Source organism: Eschrichtius robustus, chromosome 4 (genome assembly GCF_028021215.1).
Source record: "Eschrichtius robustus isolate mEscRob2 chromosome 4, mEscRob2.pri, whole genome shotgun sequence".
Classification (NCBI taxonomy): domain Eukaryota; kingdom Metazoa; phylum Chordata; class Mammalia; order Artiodactyla; family Eschrichtiidae; genus Eschrichtius; species Eschrichtius robustus.
In genome coordinates, this window is record NC_090827.1 from 399,559 (window position 1) to 413,510 (window position 13,952).

Sequence of the window (13,952 nt, forward strand, 5' to 3'; positions counted from 1 at the left end):
TGCATACACATCAGAATGGACAAAAAGGACACTTAAAAGGCTCACATTATAATCTGATGGGAAACACAGTCTGTGTGAATTAAGACAGCAAAGTCAGAGACTGACGTGGCAGTAGACAAAGTGGAAAAGCACGTTCCAGAAAATCCCAGCAATTTCGCTTCTAATAACATAACCAAAAGGAAATGTACAGTTCCATTGCAAGATCTTTGCTATAGTAAAATACTGAAATTATGTAAATATGAATTAGTTAGGGAAAAGTCAGTAAATAAATCATGGTATATTTATTGATGCAATTTTGTGCAACAAATAAACTAGATCTTCATGTGTTAACATGAATACACAGTAAACATGTAAAATAAAAAAGTAGGTTTTAGACTGACGTATATAGCACTGACTCAATCCATGTAAAATCTGAGCGAGATAGGGCAAACTATAATATTAGTTAAATATGAATGGTAGGCACGTGGCTGTTTATTTTATTACTCTCTTAAAATTTTCAATTTTTCATTATATTTAATAATCACAAAAGTGTCAATTGCATATATCTCATTTTCTATGTTAATTTCTATATAAAGTGTTCAATTATCTTATTTAACTACCGATTTATTATAACCTTTAAGTAATTTTAAAATGAGTGCTGATTAAATGGCATACTGTATTTAGACAAAAAGGAACTAAGTAGAGATTGAAGAATCTGGGAGAACGTAAACAGCGAAGTCAGAACCTTGAAGAGTGCGGAAGATTTCAGAACTTCCATGAAAAGGAAGGATATTGCTGAAAAACGGGAGCAGATGAGGAGAGTTACTGAGGAACAAATCATCCTGGTGACCTTGTGGGACAGAGAAAGAGCTGCCCTGGGTTAGTGTGACCAGAAAGAAGTCAAAAACGATGCTGCCTACGTAAGATGGACAGCCTGCAAGGGGCGATGGGAAATTGGAAACTGTACAGTCATTTGGGATGAGAGAAGGCCACGATAAGAGAAACATAATACCTAAGACATGTTCTCATGTAGTACATCGTTGAGAGGGGGTGTTGAATTCTGGGAGACTATTTATCGTCCAGTTTCAGGAATGAAAGCCTGCGTTAGGATAGTGGCCACGGAGCATGAGAGAAAATGAGAAAGGAGAGAACGTGTCCCAGGAGAAAGGACAGGATTTTGTGATTAGACGTGGAACACACACTCTGCAGGAGCCGAGCATTGTCAACAATCCGGAAACAGCAAAATTAAAACCACCAGCTCAATACACAGTACTTAGGAAGAGTTTAGTGGGCACAGAACAGCTGGAGAAGTGGGAGCTTTGCAGTGGCTTCAGTGGTTTTGTCTGCTCTGGGAATCCTCAAGCTTGGTTTCTGTTTTGTACTGGATTTTCTTTTTTTAACATCTTTATTGGAGTATAACTGCTTTACAATGGTGTGTTAGTTTCTGCTTTATGACAAAGTGAATCAGCTCTACATATACATATATCCCCATATCTACTCATATATATACTACCAAATGTAAAATAGATAGCTAGTGGGAAGCAGCCGCATAGCACAGGGAGATCAGCTCAGTGCTTTGTGACCACCTAGAGGGGTGGGATAGGGAGGGTGGGAGGGAGGCTCAGTATGTATTGAATTTTAACCGAGTTCATGCTCACAGCATTGAAGAGGTCTCGTGACGGCAGGAAGAGCTTGCAGTGTGCCCCAGACACTATGCACTCGGGATGTGCACTGTCGTGCAAGACGGCACTGGGCCCTCAGCCCTGCGGTTCCTCCAGCTTTTACTTGTCACCGGTCGTGAGGGGGTTCTCGGGGTGTGTGGCAGCTCTTGGGTCCCGCGCAGCTCAATGAACAACCCCAAATGCAGGCGCAGCTGCTTCCCATGACCCTCAGTCCTCGGCCAAATGCTCAGTTATCGTGGATCTGAGCCAAGTTTACTTCCATAAACTCCATGAGTTTCAAGGTAATTCCTCCTCGTGGCTGGAGTGGAGGCCACAGAAGCAAGTCTTCCTCCTCAGCCCTGTCTCCCCAGGCACCGCCTCTAATTCTCACTGCAGCAGTTTCTACAATATTTGACCCATAGAGACAGACCCACTAAAACACCGACGACAATCAGGACTTGCAGCTTCTGGTGAAGTGTGGGAATTTCCTCTCCGAAACATGCTAACGATGACAAGTCTCACCAGTTTTCTGAGAGTCCTTAACTGCTTGGATGACTCAATTCCCTCCTTACTCCATTATTTTTTGCACCTTTTAGTAGAGTTTGATAGAGGAATTCAACTCCATATGTTACTTTTCCAAACTTAGATTTACTTTTTCCTCTGGCCAATCAATCCCATGAGTTATGACATCAACGGGGAGTTTTAGGTTAACTCCTGAAAACATACCTTTATCCTGAGATTATGGTTTACTCAAGTTTCATTTACATTTAGGTTTATAAGTAAAACTGTGAATCTTTCATTATGACATATAGCTGCTGTGGAGAGTATAAAAATATGCTTTACATAACACATCTCAGTTGATATTACTTCTCAAACTTTCCCCCAAAGATCTCTTTCTATGTGAAATGCACTGCGGGTTAGCACAGGACTCCCCGGAGGCCAGTGGTCACTCAACTTCAGGTCCATCTGGGCTGGTGGAACATCCCGTACCCTAACCTTTAAGAAACAAATTTGCGGGCTTCCCTGGTGGCGCAGTGGTTGAGAGCCTGCCTGCCAATGCAGGGGACACGGGTTCGAGCCCTGGTCTGGGAAGATCCCACGTGCCGCGGAGCAACTGGGCCCGTGAGCCACAACTACTGAGCCTGCGCGTCTGGAGCCTGTGCTCCGCAACGAGAGAGGCCGCGATAGTGAGAGGCCCGCGCACCGCGATGAAGAGTGGCCCCCGCTCGCTACAACTGGAGAGAGCCCTCGCACAGAAACGAAGACCCAACACAGCCAAAAATATAAATAAATAAAACAAAAAACCACTGCTTAAAAAAAAAAAGAAACAAATTTGCAGCGACACAGGATTCCGGGGATTATTTTGAAGCACGCACATTCTAGCTCCCGACCCTTTCGCTGTCCTGTGGGGAAAGTTCTTTGTTAATTCGTGGCACTCTGGCCAGAAAAGAACGATGATTCATAAGTGTTCTTATTTTACCAGAAACAGATTGTCGCATTTTAGCCTGTATGTAGTGTTCCTACAAATGTATCCCTCTATTCTGAGTCTTCCTCTGCCCTCACCACTGCCCTTTAAACAAAAAGAATTAATACACTTTATTTTGTCGAGCAGTTTTAGGTTGACAGAAAAACTGAGTGGAAACTACAGAACTCCCATATACCCCTTACCCCACCACCCCCTAGATTCCCCTATTATTGATGTTTTGCGTTAATACGCACGCGTTACAATTGATGTTCCAATATTGATATATTATAATTAGCTAAAGTCCATAGTTTACATTAGGGCTCACTCTCTGTTTCATACACTCTACGGATTTTGACGAATGTCTAATAGCATGTGTCCACCACTACAGTATTATGCAGAAAAATTTCACTGCTCCCCAAATCTCCTGCGTATTACCTACTTATCCTTCCCTTCCCTGAGTCCTGTAAACCACTGATTTTTCTTCTTTCTGTTTCTGTAGTTTTGCCTTTTTCCAGAATCCCACATAGTTAGAATCATACAATATGCTGTCTTTTCAGACTGGCTTCTTTCCCTTAGCAGCAGGCATTTAAGGTCCTGCCATGTCTTCTTCATGGCTTGATAGCTCCTTTCTTTGTATGCCATTGCACTTTTAACACAATAGATTTTATTACAATCAAGATATTAGTAAATCCGCCCTGATGGAAGATATAAACCCTTTTCCGGAATGGTTGGCAAGTCTGATGCCCCATTAGTTTGCAAATACAATAGTGCATCGTGTCTACACGTTACCCTTCCGGGAAGCCTCCAACAATGCCAGGACCACTTGGTTCAATGCCCCAAATCCCGTTTCCCAGGTACCGACTCTCTCAGGACATTGAGACCAATACTACTTAAGCCTAAGTGTGGTAGCCACTGTCTACTTGTTATATTTTATGCACGTTCATGAATAGTGTCCCCCAGAGATCATGAGTTCAAATATTCAGCTTCTGGGTGTGCCTCTTTCTGAAGATACTTTGGGTTCATCAGTAACATATGGGCATACAGAAGTATGAATATGATAAGCATAACTTGAGAAACAAAACCCAGTGATGAGTTCAACCTGCTCTTCGTTCAGGCAGGTCATCAAGGGATGCTGATTGATACCTTTTCTGCAATGACGTCAAGGAGTTACTTGGGTTAACTTTATAGTTTGGCTTCAGGTCACTTTTCCATCTTAGAGGAAAAGCCAATCCAGGGGTCTTCTCAGCGTGAATCATGACCTGCAGCCACTCCTGAGAGAATTAAGGGGATTCATTGTCTCATGACGAAGCCCTCTCTCAGGAGAAGCACGACCGCATCCTCTCCCGATGGTATCTGCATTCACGTGCCCCTCCCCTCCTTCCCCAGCCTCTCCCTGTCCACCGTTCACCTGTCTCCACTCAGACCCGGCCTTTCGGATTCAGCCATCCTACCCACTAACAGACAAGTAGCAGAAATCACCTTCCTGGAATGGCCCCGATTTTCCATTCCCGAGAAGAAGCACCTTCCAGAGGCAAAGGCTCTGGGACCATCGTGGCCATGGGCAGAGGCCAGCTCTTCCGGTCAGTCCTAGGTGAGCCACGTAATGGGCGACCTCACTCAGCCCATCTGTTCCCCTAGGAACATTTACACTTTCAGACGAACTGACGTCGTGGCGTCCATCATTCGCACGGTGAGTTTCCCCTCCTTTGGGACACACAGGTGCAACCCTCGACCTGGGACAACTAGATCCAGGAAAACAAGAAGCGTGGTTTGGGGAAGAGAAAGTCATTGTGTGATTGCAGCGCCCTCCGGCCTTCATTCCCATCCCCATCCCCTTTCTTCGGAAAGGACCCTTTTCAAAGACGTTCCTGCTCTACCATTCCTCAAGAGTCAGGTCAGCTCTTCATGACTCTATCACAGTCTCTCCATCTTTTAGGAGAAGCGTTCTGAGTCCAGCTCGAAGGTGGTAGGAGACATGCTAAGACCAGACAACATTAAACTGCTCACCATTTTGGTACATTGACAGCAGTGACCTGTCACCTTGGTCCATGAAATGTAGTTGGTAGAATCAAACAAACACAATCTGTTGCTTCAAGCCCTTAAAGGGACTGGATTCAGCCAAAGGGTAATAAAGCCCAGAGTAGAAATCATGCCTATTCCAGTCAGAACCACTTTGAAGCCACTGGGGTTACTGGCAAGGGTTCTAACAACCTACCTGCCGACCCTTGTTCTTGAGCACCTTACCCAAAGCCTTTTAAGACAGTCCCTTTTCTCTCAGCATTCACAACTGTGCCTGACCACGTGGGAAAGCCATACGCCATCTTTGCACCCATCATTACGAGGCTTGGACACCTCTATGCTCACTTACATTCATCTACTGAGTAGCCAGCTCTGGGGCCAGAATCAGCGAGCCTCAGCCTTTACATTCCAGGTTCCTTTTGAGTCAGTGGCAGGGTCTTCCAGGTGGGCATCTGATAACCCACTTTGATTCTCCTTCAGAATTCCAACGCAGGTTTCTAAAATCGCCTTCCCCGTAGAGAGATATTCCTAATCGTTCAATTAATGGGGGCCCGTTTGTTTGGCCATACATTAGTCTGTAAATAGCCAAGCATTATTCTGGGGGTGGGAATCCGAAGCCTCAGTTTCTCGATGAGCCTTCTATTTTGCCTATTGTGTGGACTTACCCTTGCCCTTCTGCAACCAAAGTTTTACTATCTACGGGGGAAGGGTGGCTGGTTTCCAAACTGACTTACACCTTTCAGTTAGGGATTTTCCATCAGTGCCTCAGGCAGCTCGCTTTGCTAGAGCAGAGAGGGAATCATGACGTTTCGGCTATTTAGCAGTAGGAGCTGGCCACTGGGGGATTTTGTCACTGGCTTTAAATGGACAGCTACAACCTGCCCTTGGGGACAGTGTTCTTCTCCTCCACCCCCTCCAGAGCTGCCATCAAATGTGCTCCCATGAGTACCATTTCCACTGCACCAGCGATTGCTGCTGAGTTGCTCTGTCTTTGCTGATAAGTCCCTCTGACCGTGCAGTTATTGAGGGACTGAGAGTGATGTGATATCTCAGTTTCAGGATCTGTCTTCACCAGAGGCTGGTAACACAGAAACAATTGACTCCTGAAAGAATTCTAGGTAGTTGCTGCATCTGGTGATGGACGGTCCTATATTTCCAGTATTTTATGCCAAGATGCAGTATTAGGTTTCTGCCAGAGACTCAAGTCTGCCTACATCCATTTGATGATACTTCCAAAACGATGTCCGCTTTAGTTAAATGAGAATAGTCACCGTGGGTGGAAACTGGGCAATTCTGGAGGTTCTCAAATGAAAGTGGAGTCAAAGGTGAAACCGACTTATTTAAGCTATAAGCCAATAATGGCGCACCCTCTGTCTCGTATAATAAATGCATCACAAGATGTCTCTTTCCTTCTTGCTCCCCGATCCGCAGTTTCATTCTAGTGCGTCCACTGCAGCAGCCTTGCCCTTTCGGCTTTAGGATACCGCCTGCCACAGCTTCAGGTTCCTGTGTGGCCTCATCCCTCCTCAAAAGGAGGTCTGTATTAGGGGCCCAAGCCTTCATCGGCAGACACCATCCCTTGCTTCCGCGTTGTGTCACTCCAGGGCGACCCATCACTGGCTGCCATGTCGCAAACCTAGGCGTGCTCATCCCTACGGTATATCAAAGGCTTCGGGAGGACTAGTCCATTTTTCTGCAGGTGACAGAGTTGCAATTTTGACTTTCAAAGCACGGACTCTCTGTGTTCCTACCTTTGTCAATCCTGAAAGAAGTAACACTCATACATCTGAAATTCTGGGGCAACCAACTGAAGGTGAACATTCATCCGGAGGAGTCTTCTCCATCCCGTGGTGTTTACCCACCCATTATCTGCGCTTGATCTTTTACGCAAAGAAAAGAAGAAAGCCAAGATTCACAGGCAGGAGATGATACTTTTCAGCCACGTGGTCCCTCCCTCCCCTGGCCTGCCTGTTACCACGTGCTGCTTCGATGGCATATTTAGTAATAGAGTCACAAGAGAAGAAGGCTGAAAGTAGACTGATTGCCCGAGGGGTAATGAGAACACTGCAAGTCTTGCATTTCCTCCTTAGATTAAAGAAGTATGTGGAGGTATTGGAGAAAATGGTAAACACTGTGTTCTCCCAACATACTACAAATTTAACTTTACTTTCAAACAGATTTATTTTAGGTCTCCACCTGTATAGGAAATAGATAGAGATCCTGTCCCTCCAAAAGTTAGTTATAAAATTGAACTCTCCAGATAAAAGAAAATAAATCATGTTGAATTTTCCTGAAAATGAAAATTTTCAGAATTTTGTAAAGAACAAATTATATGTATTATTTCCTGAATAAACAAGTATCTTCTCTCCTCAAATATAGTTTATTAGGTCTAATTTATATAGTTAGCCCTAAAGTATGTCTTTTTTCCATTACTCAAACTTTCATTCATTAAAAAATATTTCCGAAATGCTTTCTACGTAACCTCTACTGTTCTAGGTGCAGGGAATTCCATGGTGGAAAAAAAAAAACCCCCAAAACAAGACAGTGCCTGTTTCTTTTCTTATAAATAAATTAATATATATACTTCAATACAGACACAGAGATGAAGATATGTATAAAGAGATAGATATCTACAATGGATTTTACTGAATCCCCAGAACTATAACATAAAGTTACAAAGCAGTGAGTTAGTCATGAGTAAATCTGAAGGTATCATGAAGAGAAAAGCAAAAGCTTTTGTCCTAAGTGGACATGAGCATTCCTGTATGCTGTTTTTATTCCCCAGATGAATCTGAGGTGCAGTAGCCCCCTGGCTCATTTCAGAGATCTTCAGCAAGAACAAAATGCATATCCAGTAGAAACTGGTGAATATATACTCAGTGATTTCTATAATTGTAATCACGCTGGCCCACAAAATAGGCTCAGCAGACCTCCAAGATCTGCTGGAATAAAACCAATAAAGAAAGTGAATAAATCATGTTTTTTCATGAAAAGCAAATTAAACATTACTAATTTTTAAATTATTTGAAGCTAATTAGTTAATAGTAACTGATATTATATGAATATGAGTTAATGGTATCATATTGTTTGGTATAAATAATGCAACAGCAATTAATATGTCTTAATATTATCTCAGAAGGAAGAGAGAAAAGGCAAACATAAAATCCATTTCCAAAAATATAACTTAAAGACTTTGGAGGTTATTAAATCTCAGCAAATTCATAAAACCTCCTAGACAAGTACAAATTCATTTCTAAGTGCTGAATGGAGAACAGAAATTGGGCATTAGGGCAGCATTACTGCATAATGATGTTTTCCAGAAACAAATTGCCAAGCCATTTGTGACCTCAAGTGTCCGAACGATTTCTTTTTGCAGTATTTCGTTACACGACAATATATTAACACAGTACTGCCTTCTTTTTAAGAAGTTTTCAACATCTGTGTGTCTTTATTATTTGTGCTTTTTTGTGGTAAAATGGATATAACATAAAAGTTGCCATGTGGACCAATTTTAAGTGCACAGTTCTGCGGCATGAAGCACGTACCCATTCACCATCGTCTCCAGGACCTTCTCATCTTCCCCAGCGGAAAGTCCGTCCCCATGAAACACTAGCCCGTCGCCCCTCCCCCAGCCCCCTGTACCCACCACCTTCGTTTGTCCTTATGGATTTCACTGCTGTAGCACTGCCTCCTTAAATAGACACGTTATTAATCTTTTGCTCCTCGCCTGGGCCGTGCCTAGGACGATGCTGTTTTGTGAGCGCGGAGGAACTTGTGTGTTTCCTCCCTGTTCAGGGGCTCAGCTGCCAGGGCCTGACTGCGCTCACTTCGCCTGACTCTGATGCCCTCTTCTGTCTCCCCCACGGCCTCCTCCTCGCATAGGCGGTGAGATCTAGGAGATCAGCAGTTACGTCTGCCGAGGACGGAAGGGGCGGGAGCGGTGCTCCGCGCTTATCAATAGATTCAGGCTGGTTCAGGCTCCTTGCAGCCGGGTCTGGGTGGAGTTCCGTGCAGAGGTCTGCGTCGCTTCGACCTGGACGTGGGGTTGGGGTACATCTGAGGGGAAGAAGGTGCTGAGTGTGTCTAGGACATGACGAGCCCCGGCCTTTACTTGTGAGCACCCCTGTGACTTTGCTGCAGGCGAGTCAAGGGACTGGAAAGGTGTCAGATTTACGCGGCAGGCGAACGACAAGCCCTAGGGATTCCCTTCCTCCACTGATAGGCTAAACCTTCAGTACGAAAGGAAAAAAACACTGACATAAGTTTTTCTAAACTGAGGAACAACGAAATAACACTTACCAAGTAACTCAGACACACTCACTGCTTTTTGCTGCTGGGTTACTTTATAGTTTAAGTCACTATGATTTATTTCAATGTTCACAAGATTGTCCCTGGGAATACCAACAGAGTTAATTGAGCTCAAGATTCTCAGGCCTACTTTTAATTCCTAGTTGACAAAGGTAATATGTATTTTTGGTTCAGATGTTGTTTAGTGTTGAGTTAGACACGTCACTGTATTCAGTACTAATCACAATAGCTTTGCTTGGAAGGCATTCACATCTTGTTGGTATTTAGGGAAAAGAATTTTTCCGCTGACCCAATACTTTTTCTATGCTTTATTCCTGAGAAACTGGAAAAAGACATCAAATGTAAACCTCTGCTGAGTATATTATTTACAAACATCGGAGTGTGTGTCTAATTTTACTTCAAGTCTTGGTCCTGTCCCGTGTGACTGACATGGTCCTGGAGAAAGCGCACGGTTTTCCCGAGTCTTGGCGCTCCGTCTGTGGCTGGGCTTTTAGACTGGCAAGAAGCAATTAAATAACGTATGGAAAGAACTGGCACAGAACCTGCATATACTGGGTGTTTAATAAATGGTAGTCATTTACCTGACATTCTTAATATATTAGGGCAGAGACTCTGCTTTCTTAATACATTCTGGAAGTCGTTATATGTGACCAGAGTAGCTAAACAATATTTTAAAATAACTTATGAACCCTCACCATCTCCAGCTCAGATTCCACCTTGAACTTCATTAGTACCTTGAATTACCTCTTGTTATTTCTACTTGGATGTTCAATAGGTATTTCAAATATTCCAAGCCAAACTCTTGATATTTCCCCATTTTAATGCAATAACACTGCACAGCCAATTCATCAGTAAATATTTGTTTTACCTTCAAATATGCCCAGATTCCAGCCTCTCACCCACTCACTGCTACCACCTGTGCCTAAGCTGTCATCATCTCTCACCGGGAGTTTTCCAGTCGCTTTCTGGTTGGTCCTTCTGCTTCCGACTTCAGCGTACTCCATCTCAATATATACTCACTCTTTACTCTTCACAAGAGCCAGCATAATACTTGTGCAACTTGCAGATCCATCACTCTCCTGCTCAAAACTCCCCAGAGACTTCCCAGAATATGCCAAGGAAAACCCTCTGTGGCCCTGAGAGATTTCTGTCCACCAGTGACCCACACCCGGGCCATCCTTGGCCATCACCTACTCTGCCTGTTGACACATCTGGTTTCAAGCTATTCTACCCACACACGAGGCGTGCTGTTGGCCTAGGACCTTTCTCTGCATGTGGTTTTCCCTCCTGAAATGTCCTTTCCCCATTAATATCGAGGCCAACTCTTACATTGCCTCTAGGTCAGCAGTTTTCAAAGTGTGGTTGCAGACCGCTAGGGGTCCCCGTTATCTTTTAGGGAGGTTCACAAAGTCAAACTTATTTTCATAAAGTACTAACACGTTATTTGACATTTTCACTATGATTGTATTTCAAGAAAGCTGCAGCAGCCACTTTTGATGTGGAACATCATTTTCACTTGAAGGAACGACTGACGAACTACGGTTCTTCAGACTATGAAATTTGGGGGCCATTTTCACAGTAATGAACAAAATGAGCTGTTGCATCCAAAATATAACGGAGAAGACTTGCAGTCAATAATAAATTTGTAAGCTTAACTTTTACGCTAAAGTGAGAATTTTGGAAAATTTATGTCTGCTATGATGAGCTTGACAACTCAATTTTTAAAGACATTTATGGCAGGATAAGTAATGGTATTAAACTGAAATGTGCATTATATAATACAGTGGATCAATATTTGGAAAATCTGCATAGCCCAGAGAATTTTTCTCATGTCCAAATCATGCATGAGCAAAAGATCCAAAGTGCAAGATCAATGAATATAAACACAATTGAGTATGAAAAATTCACTGATACGTTTTGACATTTCAGTGATCACAGCTTTCAGATGCCACCCTGCCCTTTTCTTGTCCCCAAAGAGTTAAGCTGATGAGAAGGCCATGGGCTTCCTGCTTCAGCACCTGGGAAAGTTCAAACACGCAGACTCTGACCCTCATCTGGGATCGCTCGTCCACGTCCTACCTCAAAACCACAAGGACAGGTAAAGCCAGCTGCCTTTCCTTGTTCTCTCAAACCAGGAGAGGTTCTGCCTGGGAGTCTTCACTACTCTTCCCAGAAAGTGTCATTACGTGAGCAATAAGTACATTTGTCATACCTCTTGATGCACGTGTGGCAGCATAAACCCAGCAGCCTCATGAAATGTTGAGTGGAGAGTTGACCCCCGTCCTGTGGGGCAACCACAAGACTTGTACTACAGTTAGCATGCGAGGAGCTACTCTTGTTGAGTTTTGATGTGTAATCAAGGAAAAATATCACCATTATCCACAAAGGCTATTAAATACGCCTCTCTTTTCGAACAGTGCTTGTGTTCGACGCAAGGTTTTCTTTGTGTTCTCCAACCAGACGACATAAACCAACAGACTAAATGCAAAAATGAGAGTCCAGCTCTCCTTTCTTAAGCCAGACACTAAAGAAACCTACAACATCCTAAAATAACACCACTCCTCTTCCTAAATTTTTTTTTTTTGTTTTGGAAAATAGTCACTGTTTATAAAAAAAAAACTTTTCTTTACGTCACCGTATAGCACGTTCATTATTGTTGTTTCAAATGAATCAAAAAGTAAAAAAATTCACACCTTGCTTTTCTAATATGGCAAATATTGTTACTTAAAACTACATGAAGAAAAAGCTCATTGGACCCCTCAGTGATTTATGAGAATGCAAAGGGACCTTGACACTGAAAAGTCTGAGACCCACTGGCTTCGGTCTGCCCCGTTGTCACCTTCACAGGAGGATCTTACTTGATGGCAGTCCTCCAGGCTGAGGACAACCCTCCCCCCGACCCTACCCGGCTCCTGCAGCCCCTTCCTCTGCCCCTTTCCTCTCCGGCACTCAGCACCACTGACATGCCCTCACGGATTTACTGTCCATCTTCACTCCATGAGGGGTGAGTGCAGCAAGGCAGGGTTTTGTCTTTTGTGTGCGGAGGTATCTCTAGTTTTTCTAGCACCCTGGAATCCTGACACACACTAGGTACTCATGACCTATTTGTGAAATGGACAAATAAGGGAACAAATCAAAACTGAAAGCAATGAATGAATAGGTAAGTACATATTAACCTGTTTTATAAGCTGAGGTGGAAACTAACCACCTGATGATTTTCAGACACAACAATAATTCCATTAAGAATATATCCTGTTGTGTAATAACCTAAATGGGAAAAGAATTTGAAAAAGAATAGATATATGTATATGTATAATTGAATCACTTTGCTGTACACATGGAACTAACACAGCGTTGTAAATCAACTATATAGTCCAATATAGAATAAAAAGTTAAAAATAAAAGAATAGATCCCATTAGCAATGTTTCCTGGAATCATGTGGTGTCTTTAATATATCTAAGAAGCATGGCTATAAATCACTCTCCTTACGGTTTACTGTTTAGAAATCAGTATTCCCAAATATAATTAAGTCAAAATATACCATTAATATGTTTAATTAATTTCCATTAGTTTAACCCTGGGTAACAGGAGAATGTACTGTGTTTAAGTAGCTAATCAGGGGGCTATTGTAATATTTGCAAATAATAAACCAGTTGCCAAAGTGAAGGAAATAATAAAGTTGTTTTGGAAGTCCAGAAATTTTAGTAATATTGTAATCTTTCTGTGCTCCATTGTGCTCCTAATTTGCATGTAAACTGGTAATACTGTGTAATTTCCCAAGCACAAAACTCATAGCCATTTCCCAGCATTATCCATTTGTGTTTTTGCGAGAAGATAAATTCATCCCCTACAAAAATATCCCGAGGTTTACTCAGCTCCTCTCCGGTGTGTGACTTGCCCAGGAATTTGGGTCTCATTGAATCTACACCTCATGGTGATGGCGAAATTTTTCAGGACTTAAGTCCAGGAATATTTGTTTATGTCAGGAGAGGCACAATTATGAAATAAAATCTGGATTTTAATGAGGCTAAGAAGATCAAAGAAAAAACAGAGTGTTTATTGCATTTACAAAACACTAAAACAATGCTTTCACGTGCTTGAGTCTGAGTGCTGGATTAAGGGGAATAAATTTGTTTTGCATAAAGCAAACCACTTTATACACATTTTACTTGAAAATGTGTTCAATTAAAACAAAAAATATTGTTTTGCTAATGAAATTGGCCTAAATTCAGCCACAATTCACTTCCCCATCGCCTGCTTCGGTCAGGCTAAGCTTCTTATCACCTTCGTAATAGAGTCCAGCAATTAGCACATGGGGCTCTGGACTGGTCAGAGTCTGGGGTTGGTTTGTGCCCCAAGAAAAAACATACAGGCTTCGTAATGAAATTAGGGGTGTTTTAAATCCTACTGATGCTAAGATTCTATACCTGCTTTCCTGACAAACTGTACGTGCGTTTTCTGATTTACTGCTCTGATTTCCGGTCCCTGTGCACAAACCAGTCTTTTAATTATATGTGTG

General features: G+C 42.7%; 1 protein-coding gene across 1 annotated transcript in view; it reads right to left on the minus strand.

Moving 5' to 3' along the window:
* Positions 1–7,766: 7,766 nt before the first annotated feature.
* Positions 7,767–13,952, minus strand: part of ASIC5 (acid sensing ion channel subunit family member 5) — a 52,656-nt gene continuing 46,470 nt past the window's right edge. Inside the window, 4 exon segments of the mRNA XM_068543642.1 lie at positions 7,767–7,783; positions 7,876–8,031; positions 8,034–8,066; positions 9,424–9,515. Of these exon segments, the coding sequence (XP_068399743.1) occupies positions 7,767–7,783; positions 7,876–8,031; positions 8,034–8,066; positions 9,424–9,515 (298 nt within the window).